The 26,966-nt window shown below is 33.5% G+C and overlaps 1 protein-coding gene across 1 annotated transcript; it reads left to right on the top strand.

Annotated features, from left to right (window-relative positions):
- Positions 1 to 14,161: 14,161 nt before the first annotated feature.
- Positions 14,162 to 26,966, top strand: LOC120253532 (protein arginine N-methyltransferase 5). Its single transcript, XM_039261864.1, has 24 exons — positions 14,162 to 14,238; positions 14,617 to 14,802; positions 16,997 to 17,114; positions 18,816 to 18,925; positions 20,398 to 20,487; positions 20,580 to 20,654; positions 21,397 to 21,491; positions 21,619 to 21,694; positions 21,797 to 21,883; positions 22,064 to 22,142; positions 22,643 to 22,737; positions 22,818 to 22,853; positions 22,979 to 23,047; positions 24,107 to 24,175; positions 24,297 to 24,350; positions 24,428 to 24,502; positions 24,683 to 24,775; positions 24,922 to 25,025; positions 25,110 to 25,158; positions 25,238 to 25,324; positions 25,531 to 25,636; positions 25,765 to 25,852; positions 25,934 to 26,027; positions 26,577 to 26,966. The coding sequence occupies exons 2-24, from the start codon at positions 14,668 to 14,670 to the stop codon at positions 26,658 to 26,660; spliced, it is 1,968 nt and encodes a 655-aa protein (XP_039117798.1). The 5' UTR covers positions 14,162 to 14,238; positions 14,617 to 14,667; the 3' UTR covers positions 26,661 to 26,966.

The following is a 26,966-nucleotide window of genomic DNA, read 5'->3' as shown; positions in this document are numbered from 1 at the left end:
AATATTAAATATTATTTAATTCATCAAACAAGATTGGTTGAAAGTTGAAATGGTATTTAAATAGATAAATGATGAGAAAATAAACTATCATTTAGTTAATTAGTAAAAATAAAATATCTAAAAAATATTTAAAAAATTTTAGATTGCAATAAGCACATGTTAGTCAAAAACTATCACGTCTCGATCCTTAGTTAGGCATCTAATAGTCGTCACATGATAACCCAAAAGGAGATGGCCTATAGCTAGTCTTGAGCTACTGCAAGGCTTATACATTTGGTATCACCACACAGAAACAAGAACAACCATCCACGTATATAACAAAATAAAACAGTAGTGATAGTAAACACATATACGTAAAACTCTGGAATCAAACAAGTGTACAATATAAAATTTGACAGTCTTGTAGATCCATTTTATACAATAAAGATAACATTCACAATATGCAAAAATAAGACTAATTTGATGCCAACTAGACCTAGAAATAGGTCTAAGAGCTAATACAACTACCTAGCACCATATCCCACCTCACACGCTACTCAACCTAAAGAGTGATAAAGGAGGGTGAGTAATAAAATTACTCAGTGAACGGGGCAATATAGTCCAAAATAGATTAGCGAAATGTTAATATACTAAAAATATCTTATGCATATGTCTTTATTTCAAAATATACGAGTTGAGAATAGATATAATGTAAGGAATAATATCGAGTATATCACCTCCAAGCTCACACTTGAAACTCGTATTCATCTCAAAAACCTTTTAGAATTGCATGAACCATTTACACATAAACATGTTAATAGTTCGTATGATAAGTACAAATAATTATTTTTGGCACGATAGAAAATACTTGGCTTCCCATTTCGATGTCAATTAAAACTAAGGAAAAATGTTACGAAAACAAATTAATAAAATTCAAGTAAAGAGTTTTGTTAACCATTTTTGCAAATGAAAACCCAATAAAGAAATCCCAATATAATAGCTTAAAGAAGATCTACCAGTATATAACACATTAAACATGGTGTTTCAAATATTATTTAAGAGAACAATTTTCTAAATCCAAAAATACTACTAAATCACAATTTTAAAAACCCCATAAATAGCTTTTGAGTGTATAAATGCAATGATTAATACTTAATATTGACATGCCATGTTAGGTCTAAAAGCTTAAATTGACATTATATGACAAGTAAGAAGCTGACGTGACACAAGCAATGATGATGTGGCAAAGACAATAATTTGGCAAACAAAGGTGACAAGGATAATGACTTAGGAAAAAAACTTGATGATGTGGCAAGAAGTGAAAATGAAGGCATGAAGGCTAGAAGATTATGGAAGGAGCTTATGTTTGGAGAAATTTCTCTTAATAAATCAAATGAAGCAAATCTATCTTTAGCAAGGAACATCAAGGTGAAAGAATCTCTCCTGAATAGATTTAGTTTAGATATGATTTAATTTATGTTTGGTAAGATCCAAGATGATTGAATCTATCTTGGTAAACTCTTTTTATGAGAGATTTATTGAAGACCATGTGAAGGATATTCTAAAGAGATGAATAATTTATTGTTAGCAAGTATGGAGATCTTCTCTTGGAGACCAAGGATTACATAAAAACTTAGTTTGGTGTGAAGCTATTTGAAGACACAAACTAAGAAAGGCAAGGGCAAGCCAACATGATTCTCAAGAACATAATTAGCAATGCAATTTGAAGAAAAGATCCAAAGCTAATTTGGGTGGAGTTATTTGAAGACACAAGCTACTCAAAGACACAAGTTATCTATGACAAGATTTGATAGAAGATTGAAGACCCAAGCTTGAATGAATGAAGATCATGCTTGGAAGATATTGAAGATCAAAACTTGGATGAGAAGAGATCAAGTTTAGTAACAATATATTGAAAACCAAACGTGGATGAATGAAGATTAAGTTTGAATATTTTGTGAAGACCAAACTTGGACCAAGTTTGGAAAGAATGGAAAGAATATTGGGGAAATCTTTGAAGACCATCTTTGGTAAGATGGAGGCGCGCCTTGGTGGGTGAGACCCTCTGGAGAGGGACCTGTTGATATAACGTGAGAAAGGAGACTAGTTGCTGGTAGCAGGAGCTCGGGAGGAGCGGACTGCATCAACATGAACTAAAGTAACTGGGAGGTCGGAGGTGCAGCAGGTCGTGTTACAACTGGAGTTGGAACTCAGTCAGGATCAGTAGGTGGGTCACGTTGCAAGCTCAATTACAATTGGAGTTGTAACGTCTAACTTTGAAAAGTGTCTAAGTTAGGAAGCCGCGGAGAATCTATAAGAGGAAGCTTTGTTGGGATGTATAGATGTTTATATAAGATACCCTGCTTCAAGATTTAGGATGAGCCATGAGTGAGAGACCCTTTAGTGTGGGTTGAGGAGAGTGTACATTGGGCAATCTAGAGAGGGTTATTCTTTATTGTGTGAGAGAGAGTGACTGTTGTAACCCTTCTTTCTTTTTCTCTTTTAGTGAATTGTTTTCTCCAGGCTCGACTCCCTAGATGTAGGCAAGGTAGTACCGAACTGGATAACCAATTTGTGTGTCTCCTGTCTCTTGCATGATTAATTATGTGTGAGTATATTACTTGTGAGGTTGAGAGAAAAATTATCATACATCTACCCCTCCGGAACTAACATGCCACTTTGTAAAACATGTGTAACTCAAAACCCATATTCTTAAATCATGTTTTTAGGTCTGCCTGAAACCATCCCAAACTAGCCTTGGTCACGGCATACTTTCGGGCCAGCCAAGGTCTTGTTTTATATTTTAAAATAAAATAAGATCCACCTTGACATTGGCTTGAGTTCACCCATGTGGTGAAGTATAGTGACTCAGAATTTGGAAATGCCCTCCTATCTATTAGGGTATCTTTGCGCCACCCCAAAATGGAAAAAACATACCCCTTGTCATCCATGTCGTCTCTCAAAAGGCTGGTCTGTAAGTAGATCCCATTGTAATAGGCTGAGCCCTTGGCTCATCACCATCACCATTCAGAAATATCATCACAAAACACATGTGTCAAACAAATATAATAGCATAATTTCCTTCGGCATCAGAGATCAATAACATAAATTCAATAGACATTTAATCAAGTCACATGGCATGTATAAATCAAGTATGGAAGTTATTCTTTTCATATTAAACATGTAAGTAAATTCAACACCAAATGTAGTTCGAATGGAAATCACCCAATTTCTATCATCAAAATAGATGCTATAGGCTTTAGAATCCTTTTCAGATCAAGATATCTCGATGTCAAAATATTTCTTCAATAACAAGAAGTCGAGATACTATTGAATTCCTTATGTAAAACCATATATACACTAACATATCAATCCTTTGAAAAACATTTCCAAAAAACATACTAATAGCTTTAAATAGTCTTCTAAACTCTTGAAATACATTAAGCATATCTTTGAAAATGTAATGATATCACATCAAAAACACACATGGTCTTTGCCAAATGAATCTCATAACTTAGAATAACAAGCAACCCATTTCAATCTAGGCAATAACCCAAATATAGAAACCATTTTATTTTACTATTCAAACTTAATAGTTTAATACTATCGATCGGCTTTGTAAACCCTTTTTCAAGTGAGATAATGTGTTTCTTTTCCACTTGTTTATCACCTTATTGAGTTGTCATTGGTTTTGCTAGTTGTGACAACTAGTGTTGAGAGCATATTTTCGGCAATGAATGTTGTGAAAACTGACTTATACAACAAAATGAGAAATGAATGGATGAACAAGAGTCTAATTGTCTATATCAAGCTGGAGGTTTTTGCAAATATTGACAATGAAACAATGAAGCAATTCTACAATGTTTTCATAAAATGCAAACTCGTTGAATGTAGTTACCTTCCCTCAATAGCATGTCTCACATTTCAACATTGGCACTAGTGTCGGTTCTAGTTCAAATGTGCATAGATATCCATTTTATGTTTTTTTTTCCCTAGTGTATGTATTCATATTATGGTTGTTTTAATCAAAAGTTATATTATCAATTAAATGAGATTTTTTTTTTACATTTTATCTTAGCTCCCCTACTGTGGACCCTGGTTCCGCCACTGAGTACATATAACATTTTCCTTTACCAAGCAACTTGAATCTTGCTAAACTCAAATATAATCAAATTTCACAATTTACTTCTTTAAAATTATCAGCTTTTCCTTATACAATCCTCAAATTAAGCTTTCTTATTCCATACTTGGCAATAAAACCATGCTCACTATACAAAATTTTAGAGAGTTAACCAAGCACAATTCTTTACATACTATATTACATCGATGAAGCTTCACCACACATGAAGTATTATGCACTCATTTTTTTTTCTCTCAAAATCCATAGTCAACTATAAGAACAACAATAGATGATACACTTTTACATATATAACACCTTCTTCATTACTAACTTAACAAGCAAGTTGGTAACCTATTTAAACCCACCATCATATTATATCAAATCTCAACATTAAACCTCAACATACACATTATACCCATTCCATGCCACAACATAAATAATTTTCTTTGCTAGAATTTCTACAAGAGTTACATTAAGTAACTACAATTACCCCACCTATGTATAAATCCTCAATTTGTACATTTCCTACAAACTAACAATACATAGATCTATCTCCATCACTTCATTCTTTTCCTAAATGCATGCATTCCTCTTTATCACCAAGAATACTCAAGCCTTTAAAATCCCAATAATTTTCAACATCATTGAATAGTAGATCTTACTAGTTAGCCATTGCTCTGATGAACTCCAAACCCCAATAATTTTCAAGCGCTTTATCTTTGGTATTCTTTTGATTTCTTTCCTATTTTTTTTTCTTAAAACCTCACCTTTCATTGGTTTCAAATCTCAATTATTGAGTGAGAAACCAATCTTGTGACTGCCTTTTTTTTTTTTCTGAAAATTACCTTCTAGCCTCTATTAAAAGAAATATGTATAAAATATTTCCTAAAAAATTCACTAGTGGTCTTTACCTTGAAAAATTTTAATTCAAAGTGAGAAATGTCTTTCTTTCCAAATCAATTAAGGGTTTGCCTAAAAACAAAATTACAAACATACCTTTATTATACGTTCACCAACTAAAGGTTTTTCTTGGATGCTATAACAATGGGTTGGGATGAATCTACAACACATACAATCTAACATGAATACTGGAATTAAAACAAAATAAAAAAAACTAGGTATTACATAGTGTATAAAACACTATACAACCAAGAGTGATGTCACAATATATAAACTTCTATAAGTTTAAAATGTTTATAACAAGAATCTAATCCACTTTAGACTATGCAAAAATAAATTAGAAGTCTCATTCATGACACTTGAGACTTATAGAATTTAAGTTCTTGCTAATACTTTGCCACACCCTTGCCATTGCACGAGTTTTCGCTACCTATACCATAATCAATCAAACAAACAAGTGACGAAAGTCAAGCTTTAACTAATAAGGGGCGTTCATTTCAGGAAAAGTGGGGCGAAGTGAGAGGAAGTGGTCTGACTTCCTCCACTTCTGGTGTTCATTTGTGCTAAAGTGGGGAAGTGGCACTTCCCCCAGTTCCGACTGAAGTGGATTTTGAACTAAGCCCACTTTAGTATTTTTTTTACTGAAGTTTTAGAGGGGGGGGAGTGAGTCAATATATAAAAACTAACTTTTTTTCACATCTAAATTTTTTTTTAAACTCATAGAACTTCATCCAACACCTAAATTTTTCGGTTCTATTCTCACTTTCTGACAAATGAACACAGAAGTTTTGGAAGTGATATCACTTCCCTCTACTTCAAGGAAGTGGCACTTCCCTCACTTCCTGACTTCCCCTCACTTACAGTAAAATGAACGCCCACGAAAGTGAGGGAAGTGTATAAAAATTAAAAAGATCATAATAAATTTATAATTAAAAGTATTAAATCTCTATATCTTTACAAAATAAATATTTTTAAACTTAAATAAATTTTTATTTTTTATTTTAATTTTTAAACCCACAAGTTTAAATAATTATATATGTTAATATATTTTGATGTAAAACATTATTTATTAAATTAAATTTTAATAATGTTATCGCTTTTGTAAATAATTTTAATTTTATTTATTTTTAAAACGAATTTAGGTATTTGACTTAAACATGCCTGACTTGTTATTTCCTTCAAAACTTTGCATTCAATAACATCATTGTTTCCCCAAACATGCCCATATCCTCTTCTCCTTGCGAAACTCCATCAACTTCTTTAGTTGCCATTAAGGATGCATTTCTACCTACACATACCATATCACAAATAATAATTTATACAATCATATAAATGTCACCCATACATACATACATACATACATACATATATATATATATATATATATACACACACTCCACTATGATGAACAAAAAAAATGTCATTTGAGTGGAGAGAAATTAAAATGAATTCTAAGAAAGATAAGAAACAAAACAAATATAAGCATGATTCCATATAACAAAACAAACAAGCAATGTCGCATGATTTTTTTTTAGTTCATAAGGTCATAACACAAATCTATACACAAAAAATAAAATAAAATAAAATAAAATAAAACATAACAATGCATGCCAAACATAAAATCCATACAATACTCTTACAAATACATAACAAAATAATAATTGTCTCATTCCAGATTCACTTCCTTCAACAGAAAAGTTTGTCATCCACCACTCCAAAGAACAACGTATGCCATCCATCACTTTAAAGAACAACCTATGCATTCATGACAAAGAAAATAAAAAACTCATTAAGTATATAAGTTTTAAATAAAAGCAATTTGTGTTGTATAATTAGAAATCAAAAATACATACTTAGTGTGATGATTGCTTCAAGGGCTTGAGTTTCTCATGGAAGCAATAAACTTATCTATCCATCTTTTCCAGAGAGATGGCTTCCTCAAGTAGAAGTTCTTGGCCTCCTTTTTGTTGTTGATTAAGCTATTGAAGACCATTTCCATGTCATCATCACTATAACCCTACATATCCCACAATGCATCGGTAAGTTTTTCTTTTCATATCCTCTTTCTGGTCCTATCTATCGATGCCGCCAACTCACCTATCTTTTCTCCAATGTTTTCTCCTGAATCATTTTCACCATTGTTCCTTGTTCCACTAGTAGCTCTAGCAATGGTCCTTTTTGTAGAAGACCTTAGTGCTTCATGTCTTTAATTTCCTGTATCCATAGGTTCACCATCTAATGCTGCATTAGGTGGAAGTACACTCTCATCCTCACCCGGTGTACCACCAAATTGGTCAAAGATGGTCCGTGCATAATCACTAGTAGCGTGATCATCTCCAGCAGCCAAACATAGCTCATCAAAAAAGGGTATAAACTTGTTTAAATACTCCTTGGCTTTTAGTTGTACCTAGATAAAATGAAAAATACTGAAGTAAATAATAGTGTTAATAATCGTGTCAAACATAATAAATAAATAAAACAAGCATACCTCTACATATGTACGATAGGTCTCATCTTCTAGCACTAACTTCTTTTTTGTGTCATTCCATCCAACACCACTGAGCTCCATATGCTTTTTAATGACTTGATATTTTTGTTTTAAAGTGTGCATGTGATTCTCCACATTGTCAGCATCCATGCAAGCGGTAGAGAATCTACTATTCATGACATCTGTTGCTTCTACAAATATCTGGCGTTTGAAGCATTTGACAACTTTTAGGCCACTTCTTGCCATGACTGCAAGAATTGTTATCAAAATATTATCCATTTCTTTTGTCCATTTTTTTTTGGCATTCCTTTCCACTTCTCACCTTGTGCACCCTCAGTACGTATTGTTCATCCTACAATAATAATGAAAATAGACATCATTACCAAACCATGTAATACAAATATGAAGTTTCACTATCCTATAAATTTACTACAACATGAAACAAAATAAATGTTAAAAATACATCCACTAAGTAATGAGTAAGCAAACCATATAATACAAACATGAAGTTTCACTATCCCAAAAATTTACTAAAACACAAAACAAAACAAATGTTGAAAATACATCCACCAAGTAATGAGCAAGCAAATCATTTAATACAAACATGAAGTTTCACTATCCCAAAACAAATGTAAAAAAATATATCCAAATAAGAGTTTTCATAATGGTGCCCCGAAGGCATGACTACTTGATTCATAGTCATGCCACATGTCATCTTTAATTTTCTCACGGTGCTCCATCCATTCATTGAGCTTGTAGCTCACGTCGTTATCCTAATATGTTAGGTCTCTCGTGTATGAGTATTTCTTCTTCATCTCGAATATGTTCTTGCGTCACAATGTCGTCCGGATCAACCTCCCTTACAAAATTATGTAGCACACAACAACCAAGAACAATGTCCACTTGTGTTTTGAAAGGATAGAATGACCTTGAGTCTAAAATCCTAAATCGATTCTTTAAAATCCCGAACGCTCTTTCTATTCTTGTTCTAAGTTGAGAATGTCGAAGATTGAATAACTCCTTTGCATTTTGGGGTCTACGATCTACTTGTTCTCGTAAATGATATCTAACTTTTCGGTACGGAGATAAGAAGCCATGTGTTGTTGTATACCCGACATCAACAAGGTAGTATTTTTTTAGCATTAAATATTAAAGATATTGAGTTCACTTTACGGAAAAAATATATGAGAAAATATAACATGTATTATATTATTAAACATGGAGGTATATGCAATCCATATGGTGGTGGTCGTGATAATGCATCTTTCAAAACTAAGTAGTCATTTGCTGAACCTTCCCAGCTGGAAAGAACATATGCAAATTTTAGATCCAAATCACATGCGGCAAGAACGTTTTGTGTGATGCCCTTGCGGCCCCGAAATTTACGCATTAGATCTACACTTACCCTTGCGTCTATATGAGTGCTATCAACAAATCCAATGCAATCCTGAGAGCTAAAACTTAATTAGGTTGATCGGATAAAATACTTACTAACTTGAATTTAATAGAAAATAAATACATCACACATTAAAAAAAAGATAAAAATTTGGGTTGAATTATATATCAGGGTGTATTGATGTGCTCGGTTGTTTTACAAACAAATGTCGGATGCTACGAATAGCTTGGAAGACATCATTAAAATATCTACTCACCGTCGCACCAGATCTAACAAAATCAATTTTCATTGCCTTGTTCTTTGCATGGTGCCCAACTATGTGTAAGAACAATGCCACTTGTTCCTCTACCGCAATTTGGATGGTATCCCTCAAGTGACCACGCTCCCTTAATATAGTGCAAAGTCTGAAAAATGTATACATGGACATCCGTATGTATTCAACACAATTATGAACGCCTTCATCTAATATTCGGGCTATGTGTGCATTTTGACGAATATCTCTAATGAAGGAAGGTTCTCGAGGTAGCACGTACCGTTTTTGTCGGTTAGACAACATTGCTAAAATGACAGCCATGGTTAGTAACACAGAAGTGTCGATGTAGATTAATTCGGATAGATTGTCATTGGCTATTATAAACCTATATTAACATAGAAATATATATATATTTTTTGGATAAATTTCATATAGGGCTCTTAAAATCAAATATTATATGGCTAAATCAAGACAAGCATCAATGTGACAAGCTACTTACACGCAATTAAGTGCAATAGTAAACACTAGAAGCATTAAGGCAATCACCAATGTATAAGTCTTTTTTTTAAGATTTAATACATGTGAAAATAAAACTATGATTGTTCTAAATTAAGAACATTTTATAAAAATAACAATAGTAATATTACATGAAATTAAAGTTATTTCAAATTAATTCTAAACGTAGACATTCCTAATATACCACCAAAAACTAATCTATTTCCATTAAATTCATCAATCAAACGTAATCAAACTAAACCAGGTAACAAATCATCCCAAGATATATTATCCTTCCAAATTTATAAAAGATTTTTTTTTTTTTGTCCACAATGGAAGGATCAAGTTAACTAAAATGAACCGTAGAGAAAAGACACCTAAGCTCACTATCTTAACCAAGGAACCAATCCCCATTCGGCTAAGAAGGTTAGTATAAATGACTGCACTTGAAATGAAATTATTGTTGTATAACAGATAAAAAAAACTAATAACATTTAAAAAAATTAATGGAAATGAATGATTAGCAAAATGATATTTGTGAATTCCAACATAAAAACATGTAAGGAAAAAAAATATTCAAACTTGCAAGGAAAATAACATTGTGGTTTGGCATGCAGGAACTATAATGCACATGCTATTAACTAGATAAGAGAATAAGAAAATAGCTCAATAGAGCTAACGGAATCAAATCCTTAAACGTAAGCATCTAACCATTCAAAAAGATGGAGCAACAAACAAAAATTATATCTCCAAGAAATTTGGTGTACATAATCTTGAAAAGAAACAGCGAAATGCTGGTTTCCCCTGTCCTGACTCTAACTTGTCTTCAACCTAAAGTAATTCAAATAGCAAATTCATTACAAAGCTTTTCACAATTTTATAGCCTATTGAACAAACAAAGACTCTCACAATAATATAATCAAGATAGATCTGCAATCTTATAGAGAACAAGACACAAAAAGACAAGTTAGAAAATCTAAACCCTTCATTTAGAAATTTCTGCTGGTATTGGATTTAAAATTATCAATAAAAAAGTGAAATAGGATTATCTTTCAGTGATATGATAGTAACAATAATCATCTAAGTAATGGAAGTAACTCAGTAACACTCTTTCAATATCTGTTGACTTTAAATTAAACATGAAACTAGTTGCATCTAAAACTAGTACTAGTAGTGCATTTGAAGAGGGTGAAATGGCTATCATGCTATAGTGATATTTTGGCATTTGTGAGCATTGCTAGAAAGCATTTTAAAGATTCATTATCTAGCCAACCCAATAATCTACAAGGGCGATTGAAATTTCACGAATGGTTGACAAGAACCTATCAACAATAGGTAAAGCCTTAAAATCCATCTTTTCTAACTTGTTGAACACCAACTACACCCAAACGAACAACTTCAAAGAGCAATTGAAGTACTCTTTCACAAAGCAACAAACCATCTAACTAGACTAAAATCAACAAATACATAAGCTACCATGTAGCTTAATTTTATGAAGAAAAAAAATGGAAAGGCCTCTACTTCAATGTGAAGAAAAGTTTATACTAGGCCACGGATTAATCCAACCATAACAAAGAAAAAAACTAGATCATAACAAAGAAAATGAGGAATAAAAATCAACCCAACCATTAGCTTTCACTTGTTAGAGAGAAGAGTGCGCTTGCCAGCGTTGGGAGGGCAGATGAAGATGACCCTTGGCCGGCTCTCTAGTGGCACAGTAATAGCCAGAGGAGAGATCAATGACAGAAGTGCGAGATGCCAGAGTTGTTGCGGAAGGTGGCAGATGAAGCAAAGATCAGGCCGTAGGGGAGGAGATTGCCGAAAGAGTCATCAAATGTTTGCTGAAAAAGAGATCAGATCGCTGGAACAGAGATCGCCACACGATTGAGAAAGAGGTAGGGTTCTTGACTTCTAAAAGCTTTTGGAAGTGGGTGGAAGTGGCCTTTTATACCTCCCCTACTTCACCCACTTCACCATAAAAAATACTGAAGTGGGATTTAACTATAACCCACTTCAGGATAAAAGAACACCGGAAGTGGAGGGAAGTCAGTCCATTTCCCCCAACTTACGGCAAAATGAACGGCCCCTATATAAAGCTCAAATCATGCATTCAAAGCCCAAAATGCCATGCATGATAACTCCAAACTTGATCTAACCCAACCTAGCCAACATGGAGAATATGAGAAACTCTAGAACACTCGAATCAATCCAAAAGGACATATTTCCATGGTGCTGCAGTAACCAACACCCTTGCTATAACAACCCGACCTAAAACATAAAATATAGTATGAAAACTATACCCATCTTTTTAGAAATTCTCAGAGATGGACAAGAATAATAAACTTCTAAATCATTTAGGCTATCAAAAATACTCAAATCTCCCATTCATAACTCAACAAATGAAACCCTAGAAATTAGGTTTCATTTATGAATGTAAATGATTGAAATTCAAATGGAAAATAAAAAATACAACCAATGGCGAAGCCAAAAATTATAGATAAAAGAAGCAAAAAAAAAATTTAATAAATCAAAATTCAAATATAATCAAATCATATAATTGTTTTTTTTTTAAATCTTTTACATAAGCAAGTCCAATAAAACATCATTAAAAATAAATTCATAATTAACCTTTACGAGTTTTCATATTTTGAAAACAGTGAATATAAATTAATATTCTACATTTTATTGTGGCATGAAAGTGAAGAGAGGCAGTAAGAGAAATTCTTCTTTGTTATTTCAATAAACTATTGTAAAAAATAAATAATAAGAACTAAAATTAAGGTGCCAATTGTAAAATACTTTTAAAAAATATAAATTAAAATAAGGAGGCTTTTTATAAAGAATAAATAATAAGAACTAAAGATTAATGGGCTAATTATAAAATAAATGAGGGGCAATTTGCATATTAAGTAAATAAATACTTTTGAAAAAAATATAAATTAAAATAAGGAATTTTTATAAAAATAAATAAATAATAAAAACTAAAAAGTAAAGAGTAAGGGGTCAATTATCAAATTGGTAAGGGGGCAATTATAATATATTAAGTAAATAAAATATTTAAAACAAAAAATTGAAAGTATAAGGGGGCAATTGCCCCCTTATCTCAAATGCGGCTCCGCCACTAAATACAACAATGAAGGATTGCAATACATCTCACAACTTATTCAAAGAGCATCCAAACAACTTCAAAGATTTCCTGAAACTTAAAACAATTTCAAAGAATTAGAAGAGAAAAAGATTCCTTAACCAAAAGGTTTGCAAAATAATATGAGCAAATGCTTCAATTCTCACCTTTTTATTAGGAGAAGAAGGAAAAAGAGAAAAGATAAAAAAGAAAATAAAGGAAAGGTATGGAGAAATGAGTGGATGAGAATGAAAAGGGGTGATAAGGTTTTTAAAAGATAGAAGTTAAGAATTAACATGGCAAATAACCATTTTGTTAAAATATACGGAATTCGATGAAATGAAGTATTTCCATGTTATCTTAACCTCAAATAAAAACACAAGGTCAATCCAAATATATGTCAAAGATATCAGGTTTAGGATAGTATAAAAAAAAACTGAATTTATTATGTGACGCCGACATACCTAGCCCTCATTTAAACTGGAGTTGAATATCACAAGAGTCATGTACACGGGTCGAAAATTGACCATCCGACCAGTGCGCCCTCACCCATCAAGATTTGGGCTACAAACCCACAGACCTTAACAGAGGACTCATTGCTACTACATCCTGCAAGACTTGAACACGGGATTCTTAAATCTTTACGCACCACACTTTTCACAAATGGGTCAATGCCGATGTGCTATGAACCTTTTGATAAATTAGATAAATTTTGAATATTACATCTATAAGATGAATGTAAAAAATTCTATAACATTACGTCTGCAAGACGAATGCAAAAAAACTTCTGTACATGGTTTAAATATTTGGATTAATAATATAAAAATTAAAATAAGACAACTGTTTAAATTAATGAAAAAAATGCTTAAATATATTTAAACAATAATAGTAATTAACTTATATATATATATCTAACTTGTACATATCTATAAGCACCAAGTCTATAAAAATTACCATTTACAGGCTTAGTTGCAAGTTTTTCAAGAATTTGCAAGTTATTTAGCCTTTAAAATATAAAAAACATATTGTTTTTCAAAATATTGACAATTTGAAATATGACCAAAATGCACTATTATTTTATTCATTTTTCCAATTATGTGATTTAGGAAAAAAATGGAACCATCTAAATTGTTTTAAAAAATAAAAAAATAAAAAATAAAAATTATAAATAAAATAAATAAAATAATTTAGATCATCAATTAATTAAATGTTCTAAAAAAAAAAAAATCAACAAATACAAAATGCATTTTACCCCAAGACTAAGCGCATATTCTATATATATAAACCCTGAGATATTGAGTTAAAAACAAAGAGTGATATGATCCAACGGCTAGAAAGCGCCCAAGCTTGATGCGAAGTGATGTTATAAAACCCTCGCATACACCGTGTTTGTAGGGTTTGCGGCTCGTGTGGCAAGAAAAAGGGTGCCAAAAACCCCACCAAAACCCTATATTTCTCATTAGCGAGCTCTCGATTTCCCCAGGTTTCTTGTTTTTCCTGACCTTTTTTTTCTTGATTTCATCGTGCTGTTATCATTTGGCAGTGTTTGATCCTAGAAAGTTTTGATCTTTGTGTTGTCTTCGTGGGAGGATTCGAAGCAGTCGTTGGTTTTCTTTCTTTTTTGTGTGCGTTTGTCTTGTGGATTGATCCTCCAATTTGTCTTTGTTTGTAGGTTTTTTCTTTCGTATGTTGAACTTTATTTAGAATCTCGTTCTTGCATGTTAAAAAAACTGTAGTTTTTGATGGGATATTTTCGTAGATGTTTTCTTGTATGACTTGAGAACCATTTTGGGGGGTTTTCAGGGAAAGTTTGTTGCTTTAGTGTTAATTTTCTCACATATTTTTTTTAATTACTTTGAAGGTTTTGGTTGGCGGTGAGAAGTTTGTAGTAGTCCTTCGTGGTTTGGAGAAAATGCCACTAGGGCAGAGAGCTGGTGATAAGAGTGAGTCGAGGTATTGTGGGATTGAGACAGAGTTCAACGATGACATGCCGCAAGTCCTTCACCAGAACATCTCCGGCGGCTTTGATTTTGTGGTGGCCCCATTGGTTAGTTTATGTTCTTCCTCTTCAGTAAAATTTTTATTCAATTTGATTGAGCCCTTAGTAACGTATCTTTATGGTATATTTGCACTTTTCCGGTTTGAATTATTTAGAATTGTATTGGTGATTGGTACTTGTCATTTTCCATCAAGTGGATGGATGTGAAGGGTGCTTCATTTTTTATCACGGTGGCCAATTAGCCTTTTACATCTAGGCAAGCCAAGCTGGCTTCCATTTTATGTGAATGGTCAGTAAGCTCACCTATAGTGACTTGTGTTGGCATCCATTATTCAGGGAATAAATTCTTTGTTCTATAAATGCCTTCACTCATATCGATTGGAATTGACTTTCTTTATGGCTTGATTCACAATTGAGATTGGTGATTGTCATCGACTGGACTTCCCACATTTTCAGTATAAAATATCACCTTTTTTTAATTTACAGAGGATAACATTGCTTCGGCAACATCCAAAGTTAAGTTTAGTGGTTACTTGATGTTATTGTGCTGCTTGCTTTCAGGTTGAAAATCTTTACTCAGGAAAAAAACAATTTTTGCAAGCTGTGCAAAGTTTTAGCATTTGTGCTTTAGGAATTTTGATATGGCCTTCAAAATGTTGTAAAATATCTTTAATCGCTTGCCGATAGAAATGTGGAATTCTCTCTTTTGTCTAAACTTTTGATTGGTTTGCCATGAATCTGGACATCCTGATATCAGTTGGTTCATGATTGAGTTTCATTCTCTCAACAAGTTCCATGGTGGCCAATTAGCCAGTCACATATCAGCCATTTTGGTTTTGCTCTTTATGTGGATGGTCAGTAAGCTCACCGAGAAACAAGCAGTGTTAGTATCCTTTTGGGAAGTCTTATAATGTTTTTCCTTTAGATACCCACTTAAATTCAAATCAATAGGCGTTAGGCTCCCGCTTATTTAGATTTATTTAGATTTAGAATCATATATATTAACAAGATCCTTGGTGGCCAATTAGCCAGTCACACATTTAGCCAATTTGGCTATCTCTTGTGTGAGTGGTCAGTACGCTCACCTATAACCTTGCAGTGTCAGTATTTCCCAGGAAAGCTTACTATGCTTTTCCATCAAATACTCCACTTAAATTCCAATAATGTGTGCCATGAATCAACCAACAATAGAATTAGAATAGGTTACATCTCTGAAAATTTAAGAGTGGTGAATTAGGTGGGTTTTATGTCAGTCATTTTAGCTCTCTTACGTGTATGCTGGTATGGTTACCTCCATGCTTGCAGTGTTCGGACTGTTCAGAAAATGTTATTATATTTTCCATCAATAACATATGCAATGGAGAAAAACTTAGAATTTTTTATGTTCATTATGAATTGGTTGTGTACAGTTTGATGGTCAGTTAACTTGGCTTAGGAACCATCGTGACTGTTTTGAGGGAAAAATCAGCAATCTTACTTGTTTTTTCTGTGGAGAAAATAATATTGGTTCTACTATTGAGTTCTATTTATATTTAGAAAACCTATCAAAATAGGTTTTTCATGTGGTCTTTAGTTTTAGTATTGCAGCAGATTATTAAGTGGGTGGAGCAAGTCAGTTATTTTTCTGATTCTCTTATTGAATTTTTTAACATGAAAATAAATGAGTGACAAAACTAGAGCAGCAACTAGGGATATGCTGTTGCAAAGGTATTGTACCTTTAATTTGCATCTACTTCTTAATTTTTGTCGCTCATGCTTTGGTAGTAATGTTTGGTATATGGGGACACTTCATTTATTCATAGTAATATGACATGCCCTCATTTGGTGACTTTAAGTATTGATGGATGCCAATTGATGCCATAATTAATATTCATTCTGCTAATTCTTTTGAAAGAAATGTTATTATTTATTTTAGCTTGGACTAGATTTAATACAAAGATTCTATCTGAAGGTTCAGATATGCGATTTACACTTTACTTATTTCAATTGACAGAATTAAAATGATCTTTGTACCATTTGTTTGCATACTTTACTTGGTTAAGAAAAAAATTTTGACAATGAAAAGCACTTAACAATTGCAAGTATTTTGTTTCTGATTTGATGGCTAAATTTTTTTATATTCATGAAGTTGTCAATGCTCTTCATCTCAAGTTTCTCAACAGAGTTGTTTTCAAGAGAGTGGGAACTCGTAGTGCTTCTTTTGTATCTGCTATGTTGGTAATGTTTTCGTACCTTGGTACAGATTGATCCCAGTTACAGGCCAAGTTCTGCTAAAAATGATGGCAATGGAACTTTGATCCCTCCATTTGCAGCCTCAGATTTAATTTTGAGTCCCTCACAATGGAGCAGTCATGTTGTTGGTACGGATCATTGAAGAATTTTATCTTCAAGTGCAGCTTCTTATTTGCTTCCAACTTAATCTATCAAACAAAATTTAAAATTATTGCTTTGAATATTTCATTGAATAAATGAGCTTAAAATTGTTTTGTTCACTTCTGAATTTGATTGGGTGATGGTTGCTGCTAGAAAACAGGATCTATTAGAAAATATCGTAAGTTCGAGATATGTTATTCACACAATGCAGATGAACTGCCAGGGCACATATGAGTTACTACACTTGTTTGCTGGAAAATGTGATCATGCCCAAGCCTGTTAAATCCAAACAATATAATCTTTTGCTACCTGATTGCTTTGATAACTTGGGTTTTACATTTCAGGTAGTGTTGGATAACTACTAATTGAAACTTTTAGCCCTACATTTTTAGGTAGCGCTGGATACCTGGTAATTTAATCACAGTTCATCTTGATTCATATTCTGCCATGTATTTTTGATGCGTGAGCCAGATATTTTTTATACATGCTTCTAGTCTGATAAAGTTTTGTTCTCTTCCACTTTCAATTATGTCATAGGAGTTCTTAGCTTAAGTTTGCTTTAGAGAGGGTGCAATTTGGCTGCTTAGGTTTGTCTCATTGTGAGGAGTTTTTTGCCTTAAAATTGTAAGAGGTGGCAAGATGTTTGAGTTGTAAGAATTATTTGAAGGTCTACCATTCAAGTGTTGATTGACTGTTGATTAAACATCATTCTAGGTTTGTCTTGATTTTCTTTTGTTTACATTTCCTTTCTTATTCTGAACCATTTTATTTCTAAAGCTAGAATATCAAGCCTTGGTGCCAATCTATTGGGTAACAAATACCAGAATAATTGCCATATGCCATGTCTGGAGAAATATTAGTGTTTTCTCTTATTGCTATCTTAACCCTAAATGATCTTTTTTAATATATGGTTTAAAGATTAAACTGAAATGCTTGCAACAGCAACAGTTGCATTTACAAGTATATTAACAACAAACATATAAAGCTCTTGTAATAGGAATAGATCAAAGAAAATTGAAAGGAATCATAAGTAGAGCCGAAGAAGGAAACTTTATTGAGGGGAACCTATGCAAGGATCTCAAGCACTTGTTTCTTTAACAAAGCTGTCTGTGAGGAGTGAACAAATCTCCATCTACATCAGAATTTTCAAAAATAGACCTGTCCCCACCAAACCTTTTATGCAGATATTTATGCCTCGCGCATTATGTGCATAAATAGAAACAGAACATAATGCTAAAACTTAGGAAGAGTGGAGATGTGTAAATCATGGAACATAACTGTCCATAGCAAATCCTCCCACGTTCCGACCTGGTCAGCCAATAACCCTTGACATTACCATGTTTCTTCTTCCCTAAAGTAGGGCGAAGAGGTGGTATCATATCATTGTATTTACAAATGTATGTGTAAGCACATGCTTTCCATAGCAAGTTGAAGTTTGGCCATACCATGAACTCAAATTTTAATTGTTGTCAAGTTCACTGCTTTTAGGGCTAAAGAAGCCTGTAGGAATTATTTGTTCAAATGCTTTTATGATTACTGAGTTTTCTAGTATTTACTATACATGTTGAGTTTTTATTATCATGGTGACTACTCGCTACCCTTAGGTGCACAATTACCTTTCAAAGTTCTCATTCCTAATTTCATCTTATTTGTGATGCTGATATTAATTCTATGTTTATCCTTTTTAGGGAAGATTAGCACATGGATTGACTTAGATTCAGAAAATGCTGAACTTCGAAGAGATTCTGAGGATGCTTTGAAGGCAGAAATTGCGTGGGCGTCCCATCTCTCTTTGCAGGTTATAGTTCAAATCTTCTGTCTTATAGATTTATTTAAACATCAGATCCATGCCTGCACAAGGATTAGCCCAAGTTCGGGTTGGGCCATTCTCTTTTTTAATGTAGGTTTAGGTTTGCAAAATGATTTACATTTAGAAGCTAGATTGTTGATCGGTCTGATGACTGATGCTATTTGTAGAAACTACGTCTATCAAACAGAGTTCGTAACTCATTGATAACCATTAACTTTTTCTCAAGATCACGAATGTCATATATTGGCTGTTGGTCAAGGAGTTGGGTGGTCTATTTTATTGAGCCTAGTTTATACAAATAGCATTTCTATAATCTAATTGCGCTTCTCATGATCTTCCTACATCCAAAGAAAGTGTATATATAACCTACTTTGTAGCACCAAATATTTTATTGGTCTGTTTTGATTTTAATTATCACATATGGGGCCAACATGTAGAATTTGAATTATTTGAATGGCTTCTGATTAGTTAACAATGCTAGGATGTGCTTTGAAGAATTAAGTGGGCCAGGAGTATTGTAGATTCCATGGTATTGGTTCACTTTTTGATATTCATTATTGTCCTGCATGTGGGTACATTCTGAACTGCGCCTTTAAATCAGTGGATTCCTGGTTTGGCCATGTATTTCTTTTTTATTATGCTCACTTCAGACAAGTGCATCTGCTAAGAGGGAAAAGAACCTCACACTCACATTGAAGTTTCTGTCTTTTGCTCTTGGTTTATTATCTATAAATTTGGTTTAGCACATTGGAAATGCAATGCTTCTTTTGCATAATCAGCATCACTGAGACTTGCTTGTTTTAGTTGTAAGTTGTGACCATGTTTTAGGTTTCAATTCTCTGTCCATCCCTTTGTCTAGAAGATGACCTATTCTGTTTATTGGACATGCAAGTGGTATAGTTGGTTGTTCACCATCTTATTTTAGGAATAGTTTCTATCCCATATACTAGTGATTGCAGTATCTATACCACCCTATTCTTTGTGTTCGTAGGATAATTATTTGGTCTATATTTCACAAGATCATAATATTTGATGAATATATATATATATATTATTGCATATGAGCTTCAAGGTTATTGAGATTGAGCATTGTGATGGATGGATCTAATGTACTATTTCTATGTGAAGTTTTTCCATGTGCACCAATCTGCTGTAGTTTTTGGTGTCCTTTAATTTAGCAGTCATTTGTAGGGCAGAGATAGCTTTAAAAGTAGTTCTGAACATTTTTGCCAGGCATCCTTCTATAGGATCTTGATAGCTTATGATTGGAAACCATGTGACTATGATAACACAGCATAAAAATGATTGAACGGACACCTCTTGAAAGAAGGATAGGTATGGTATGCGAACACTGTATTTTTATCTGCGCTCTTACCTTTTCTCTTGCAAGTTGTTCTATTGTTTTCTTTTTATAATTTGTGCTTTAGCGGGCTGTTAGTTTCAATAATAATCATCAGCAGGCCTGTATTCTTCCTCCACCGAGAGCAACTGGTTGTAGCAACTATGCAAGAACTGTAAACCAGCTTCTGCAAAATGTTAACAATATGCAGGTATCTTCTTCTAGCTAAATTTTGGATTGTGCATTTGGACATTCCATTGGTTTGTTGCTATTTGATCCATCATTTATCTTTTTGATATAAAGCTATGGATTAGGTTGCCATTGGAGCAGCATGAAGCTGTTGAGGATGATGCCATTGATACAAACTTCAAAACCTCTGTAAGTGTAGGTTTATACCCCCTAGCAAAAGTGCTACTATCTGGATTGTAAATGAGTCGCGCTCAATCTGGGGTCTGGTTCAATCTCAAAATCACCAAAGTTGGCTTTGTTTGTAATCAACCTAGACATGTTAAATTTGAGATCAGCTTGGTTTGCATTTAAGCCATTTGTGAGCCTGGCCAAGCCAATAAGGCACTGGGTGCACAGTTATATAGGCTTAATGCTGCATTAATGCAACCTGAGCTTATCATGAATCTGGCTTTAATTTTACCCAGAAAAATGAACTTTGTTTTCTGTTAACAAAGGCTGGGCCACCTATCTGGCTACCATCACCTTATCAGTCAAATGCTATAACCACATTATATATTGGTATTTCAACTATGTAGTTGTATCTGATAATATATAGGTTCTGTATCAAAACTCAACGTTGACTATTGAAACCAAACTGGGCTCTGTCCAGTTGACATCTTGAATCTGAGTTTCAATTCTAGTTGGCTTGATTGGGAAGAAAGAGTTGTGATTGAGATGAACACTGAATTGAATGTCAGCAGTTAATGAATTGTGAACTATTATTAAAATCTTTTCTTTTAATATCAATTATATAAACTTTTCTACCATGTCCAAAGGATTGTGAATTTGTCCATTGGTAACATTACTCAACTATGTACTAATTCACGCATTTTTGTCATGTTAGGTTGAGGTTTTCTTTTCCTGTACTCATTATTTTTGTAATTTCTTTCAGAGTGGAGGAAGAATGTTTGATTCTTGGGAATGGTGGAATACATTCCGGTTACTTTGTGAACATCACAATCAGCTTTGTGTAACTCTTGATATCCTGTATGGGAGCAATTGTTCCATGTTTCAAAACTCTGGCCTTGTAGTCTTCTTTATTTGAATAATCTTTATAAAGTTTTTTTTATTGCAGTACTGAAACTGAATTAGGAATCCTCTGATCATATTTCAGGAGTTCTTTGCCATCTATTAACTCAATTGGTCGCTGGTTTGGAGAACCTGTTCGAGCAGCCATTATTCATACCAATGTAAATATTTTTTAAGGTTTGCATTCTTATAATTGGAAAATTTTAGTATATTATGCCTCGGGGTGTGGTTTAAACTTACTGGCTTCTATTAATGACTTGTAGGCATTTCTAACAAATGCAAGAGGGTACCCATGTTTATCTAAGAGACATCAATACTTAATAAAGTCATTTTTCAATCATACAATTCAGGTACATTTCTTTCTTTGTTCTGTCATGATGATTGCATGATGTTTGTTTTCCTTTAACTTATCACAACTTCTTTCTTCTCTCCAAGATTTGCTTTCTTAAAGTACATGGAAACTTCTATCAGTTTCCACATATTTTTACCAGGCTGAGCTAATTATTAATTCTTCTGTCATTTATCTTCAGATTATATTGTCTGGCAATTTGGTCCATGATATTTCGCAGGAGAGGATTTTACCTGCTGGTGATGATAATCATTTTGAAGGTTAGGTTTTAAATTCCCTTTACAGTTGTCTTGATTTCCATATATGACCAGTTTCCACATTTTATCAGGTGTGAGTTATGCTAAAAATGACCTCTCGACCAAAACAATCAGTTGGCATTGTTTATAATGCAGATTAGTATGACACTATAGCTTTGTACTGCCCTCCATTAGAGCAGAGATGTTTAAGAGAAAGAGCTCTGTGCAACTGTGTTACCTGAAGTTGCAAAGTTTCTTTTACAGAAATGCATTAGATGAACTATTATTGCTAAGTTGTTAGTGTGAAAACTTCACTTGAGGGGTGTCTTTGTTGTCTTTGTTTTCTCTTTGCCTGTTTTGGTGTTGTCAACTCTCATTTTTTAATTACTTAAGTGTTTTTTGTATCATCACATTTCCTTGTTTAGGACACTTTTACCAAGTCATACCCTTCTCAGTTAATTGAAAATTGTGTGCCTGGTCAATGAACTTTGGTGTATTTATGGTTTGTATACTCTGTAAATTAGGTTTGCCTATCAGACATGCATTGAGACCTTATCTGGATTATGTTGCATATCTGTACCAAAGTATGGATCCACTCCCGGAACAAGAAAGATTTGAGGTATCTGTCGTTGAAAGATGATATTATTTATTTCTTGATCTTTTCTTTTTTGTTGGAACTTGAGCAAATTATAATTGCAGGTTGGTTACCGGGACTTCCTTCAATCTCCATTGCAGGTGATTTCTCTCATTTTCTCCTCTAGTTGTTGTGGTTGTTGTTGTTGTTGCTATTGGTTTTCTTTTTTTTTAATTTTTTTTTTATAAGTATTAATCTATTGATTTCATTCCCATATTTGATGCAGCCTCTAATGGATAATCTGGAGGCTCAGACTTATGAGACATTTGAAAAAGACACTGTTAAATACACCCAGGTTTGTTTAAAGATTTGATACTTTCTCAGGAATGGGTTGTTAGACTGTTGATATGGCTTATGATGCTTCATGGTTGTGGAATTCGCACTTGTAAACCTGATTAACTAATTGAACTAATTAATAGAACAAACTTGTATAAGAGGATCCAATTATTATTGATATTTAGATATTAAGAAGGGTCTGTTTGATTTGGCCGGGAAAGGAAGAGTGGGAGGCTGTTGGAGGAGGGTTTGATTAATCTTTGATTTACTATTGATGCAATCCTTGTTTGGATTGATCAGTGCACTGGGGAACAAAGTGATCAAATTTGGGAAAAGCCTAGGTATTATTATCATCACAAGTTTACACATCATGATCTTCCAGAATAGGATAAATATGTACTTATTTTCTTATTTCATGAAGGGATTTATTAACTATTTATTTTCTTCGGGTGATTTTATTAGAAGTGAGGGTATTGTTACCAAGTAGTGGTTGTTTACCCATTGATTTTTGCTTTAAAATTGTATCTTTCTCTTAAGTCTTACATGATGTCCGAGCATTTCAAAATGATGGAAGTCATCAATGGATAATTAAGCTACGTGAAATGCTTTTGATTTGGTTGCATAATTTAAGGAGATTTTATTGTTCAAAAACATAATAAGTTAGTCACTTGCATGTGCCTGTGTTTGAGGAGTCGAATAGCCACCAGTATTTTTTAAGAATTCATTGAATAAGTTACCTTTATTGTGGTTAGATGTAATTTGCTAGTGGCTCATAAACATAAAGGGTTGGAATCAGGGAAAGTAGTATGGACATAATCACACTGATAATAATAACTATGAGGTATTGTTTGCGCTTTTTTGCAAGTCATGGGATAGAAGTTGGAGATGTTCTTATGCCATGTGCCAATGTTTCATACCAATGTAAACTGTAAATTACTATCGCACTCAATATTCAGTCAAGTTGCATTTGTAATGTCGGAAGCATAACACATTTTGCATTATTCTTTAATGAGATGTGAGATAAATGTCTTTACAAATCTAGTTTGATTCAGAGTATAATTATTATTCTGCTTGGCAGTACCAAAGGGCAATTTGTAAAGCTTTGCTTGATAGGATCCCAGATGAGAAAGCCACAACATCTACTACGGTGAGGCCTGTTCCATCTCTTCTCCCTTAGTTTGTGTCATCTGTTATATTTGCTTATAGGGTGGTGTTATACTTCTTTCTTCCCAGTCATTCATGTGTTTGCTATTTATTATTTTGAAAAGGTACTGATGGTTGTGGGAGCTGGACGCGGGCCATTGGTGAGGGCTTCATTGCAGGTTTGTTCGGTCGCTGTTTCTGTTACCAGTATAAAACAATGTGAAAAGATGTCATTATGGATCTTGTTATGAAACAGGCAGCTGAAGAAACTGGGCGCAAATTGAAAGTTTTTGCAGTGGAGAAAAACCCAAATGCTGTCATCACCCTTCACGTATGTTTATGTTTAATGACACAGAAGCTGTAGATCTTAAGTGGCCCATGTGTGTGTGTGCGCGCGCGCACGTTTGTTGCTACTTGTGGAGTTGAAAATGCATTGCCTGTGTAGTTTGTAGTTTTTTCGTATAAGTTGTTAAACTCATGATGCCATATGTTTTTAATGTATATTTGACAGAGTTTGGTCAAACTTGAGGGATGGGAGAACATTGTCACCATAATTTCGAGTGATATGCGTTGCTGGAATGCTCCTGAAAAAGCTGACATTTTGGTACAGTTCCACCCTTCATCTGAGTAATTTAAATTTCAAACCTTTTGCATCACTTTGGTAATTTGTATTAATTTGTACATGGTTGATTTCATGTATGTCATTAGTAAGTTGTGTTTATTTGTACATGGATGATGTGTCATACTTAGGTGAGTGAGTTGCTTGGTTCATTTGGCGACAATGAGCTTTCTCCCGAGTGTCTCGATGGAGCTCAGAGGTTTCTGAAACCAGATGGCATTTCAATTCCATCGTCGTATGTTATCTTTGTTATCTTTAGAGCTTACTTTTTCTTTATTCTTTATAATTGAAATTTATTTCCTCTTGTTGGTTTCAACAGGTATACCAGTTATCTGCAACCAATAACTACAACAAAATTGTACAATGACGTATGGTTTGTCTGAGTTTAGATAAAGCTTTTTGCTATGCAAGTCGATTTTTTAGCTTATTTGTGCTTCTTCATTGCAGGTCAAAGCCCACAAGGACTTGGCTCACTTCGAGACTGCATATGTTGTTAAATTACACAGAGTTGCTCGACTTGCTCCTCCTCTGGAAGTGAGAACAAATATCATATGTTTCTTTAATTATTTGCTAACTGTTATCTTTCGCTTTGTCACCTAATTAATCCTCATAAATACTCTGAGCCAGTTCATGTCCTGTTTGTGTGCCAACCTTTTTTTTGCCACCCATGTAATTTCTCACATCCACTGTATTCACCATTATTATTTATTTGTTGTTTATGTGTGTGTGTGTTTTGTCAGGTATTCACATTTACTCATCCAAATTGTTCGGCCTCAATAAACAATGAAAGATATGAGAAGCTACTCTTTGAGATTCCGGCTGATACAGGATCTACTCTAGTACACGGTATTTCACTGAACCTATATGTCACTTTATTTAGTCATGATAATTCAATTGGACAACCGAAGACAACAAATTCTTCTGAAATTGCTGTTTATGTTTTTGCATGATAATTTTTTTTTTCCTGCTTGTAGGATTTGCTGGTTATTTTGATTCAATCTTATACAAAGATGTGCATCTTGGAATTTTACCATCAAAGGCAACACCGAATATGTTTAGCTGGTATTTCTCATCGACTCCATTTCATTCCTAATTTTCACTTGTCTTGTTATCCCTTTACCTTAATGCTCACTCTTCGATTAGGTTTCCAATTTTTTTCCCATTGAGGAAGCCTATATATGTGCCTGCCGGATCTCCTGTCGAAGTTCACATGTGGCGGTGTTGTGCTGCAACAAAGGTAATACTAACACTTCAAATTCAATATAAAAATTCTATGAGAAGGGATTTAATTTTTTGATCTTTATCTTCTCTCACTTTCATAAGATGGATAAAGAGAAAAATTGATTGATAATTTGATCTATTTATGAAAAAAAAATTTAATCAACTTATGGTCTAATAGTTCTGCATCGGTTAATTTGGAAAAAAAATTAATCAACTTATGGTCTAATAGTTCATAAGTGGAAAAAAAAAATTTCTTCTCTTTCCACTTTCATAAGATGGTATACGTGTAAATTTTGTTTTAGTAGGGTATATATTGTTAAGAGTAACTAATAGTTCTGCATCGGTTAATTTGGAAAATATCAATTTTTCAATATATAAGCATGGATTCTTTAAGTTTTTGGGTTAAATCGGGTCCAAATAATATGTTTGGGTCGCATTTAATACATACAAGTAATGGCCGATTTTTAAGATGTCAAGCAAAGAACCAAAATAGAAAATACGTTTTCTCTCAATACATGTTCTTTCATTTGCTTACTGATCGCACTCAAATACGTTTCGCTCACAGGTTTGGTACGAGTGGTGTGTTTCATCACCGTCGGTATCCCCGGTCCACAACACAAACGGCCGGTCATATTGGGTTGGCCTATAAACTCTGTTCCTTTTACAAACCCTTATAAGAATGACCTTCGACGATCGATAGATTGTAGATGGGTCCGGCAGAAACAAAAGCTATGAGGACTAAAACCGATGATCGGTTGGACGGAAATTGAACTTGCTCAAAGCCCTAATTTGCTACAAGCAGCAGAGGTTTTTGTAAAAATATTGAGCTATGACATGGTTATTTTGTGTTGCTAATTTAATTTCTGAGTTGTGGAGTAATATGGCAAATGATTGGTTAAATCTAAAGTTATGTTTAATTTCTGAAGAGTTATAGATTTGATTTTTGGATTGTTAA

The sequence above is a fragment of the Dioscorea cayenensis genome, unplaced genomic scaffold, assembly GCF_009730915.1.
Source record: "Dioscorea cayenensis subsp. rotundata cultivar TDr96_F1 unplaced genomic scaffold, TDr96_F1_v2_PseudoChromosome.rev07_lg8_w22 25.fasta BLBR01000113.1, whole genome shotgun sequence".
NCBI lineage: Eukaryota > Viridiplantae > Streptophyta > Magnoliopsida > Dioscoreales > Dioscoreaceae > Dioscorea > Dioscorea cayenensis.
The sequence above is the reverse complement of the archived record's forward strand: the minus strand, read 5'-3'. Positions and strand labels throughout refer to the sequence as shown.

Coding starts and splice junctions, on each gene's coding strand:
- LOC120253532 (XM_039261864.1), top strand. CDS start 14,668: ATGCCACTAGGGCAGAGAGCTGGTGATAAGAGTGAGTCGAGGTATTGT. Junction 22,854..22,978: donor TCCTTCAATCTCCATTGCAG/GTGATTTCTCTC, acceptor TATTTGATGCAG/CCTCTAATGGATAATCTGGA. Junction 25,853..25,933: donor ACACCGAATATGTTTAGCTG/GTATTTCTCATC, acceptor CTCTTCGATTAG/GTTTCCAATTTTTTTCCCAT.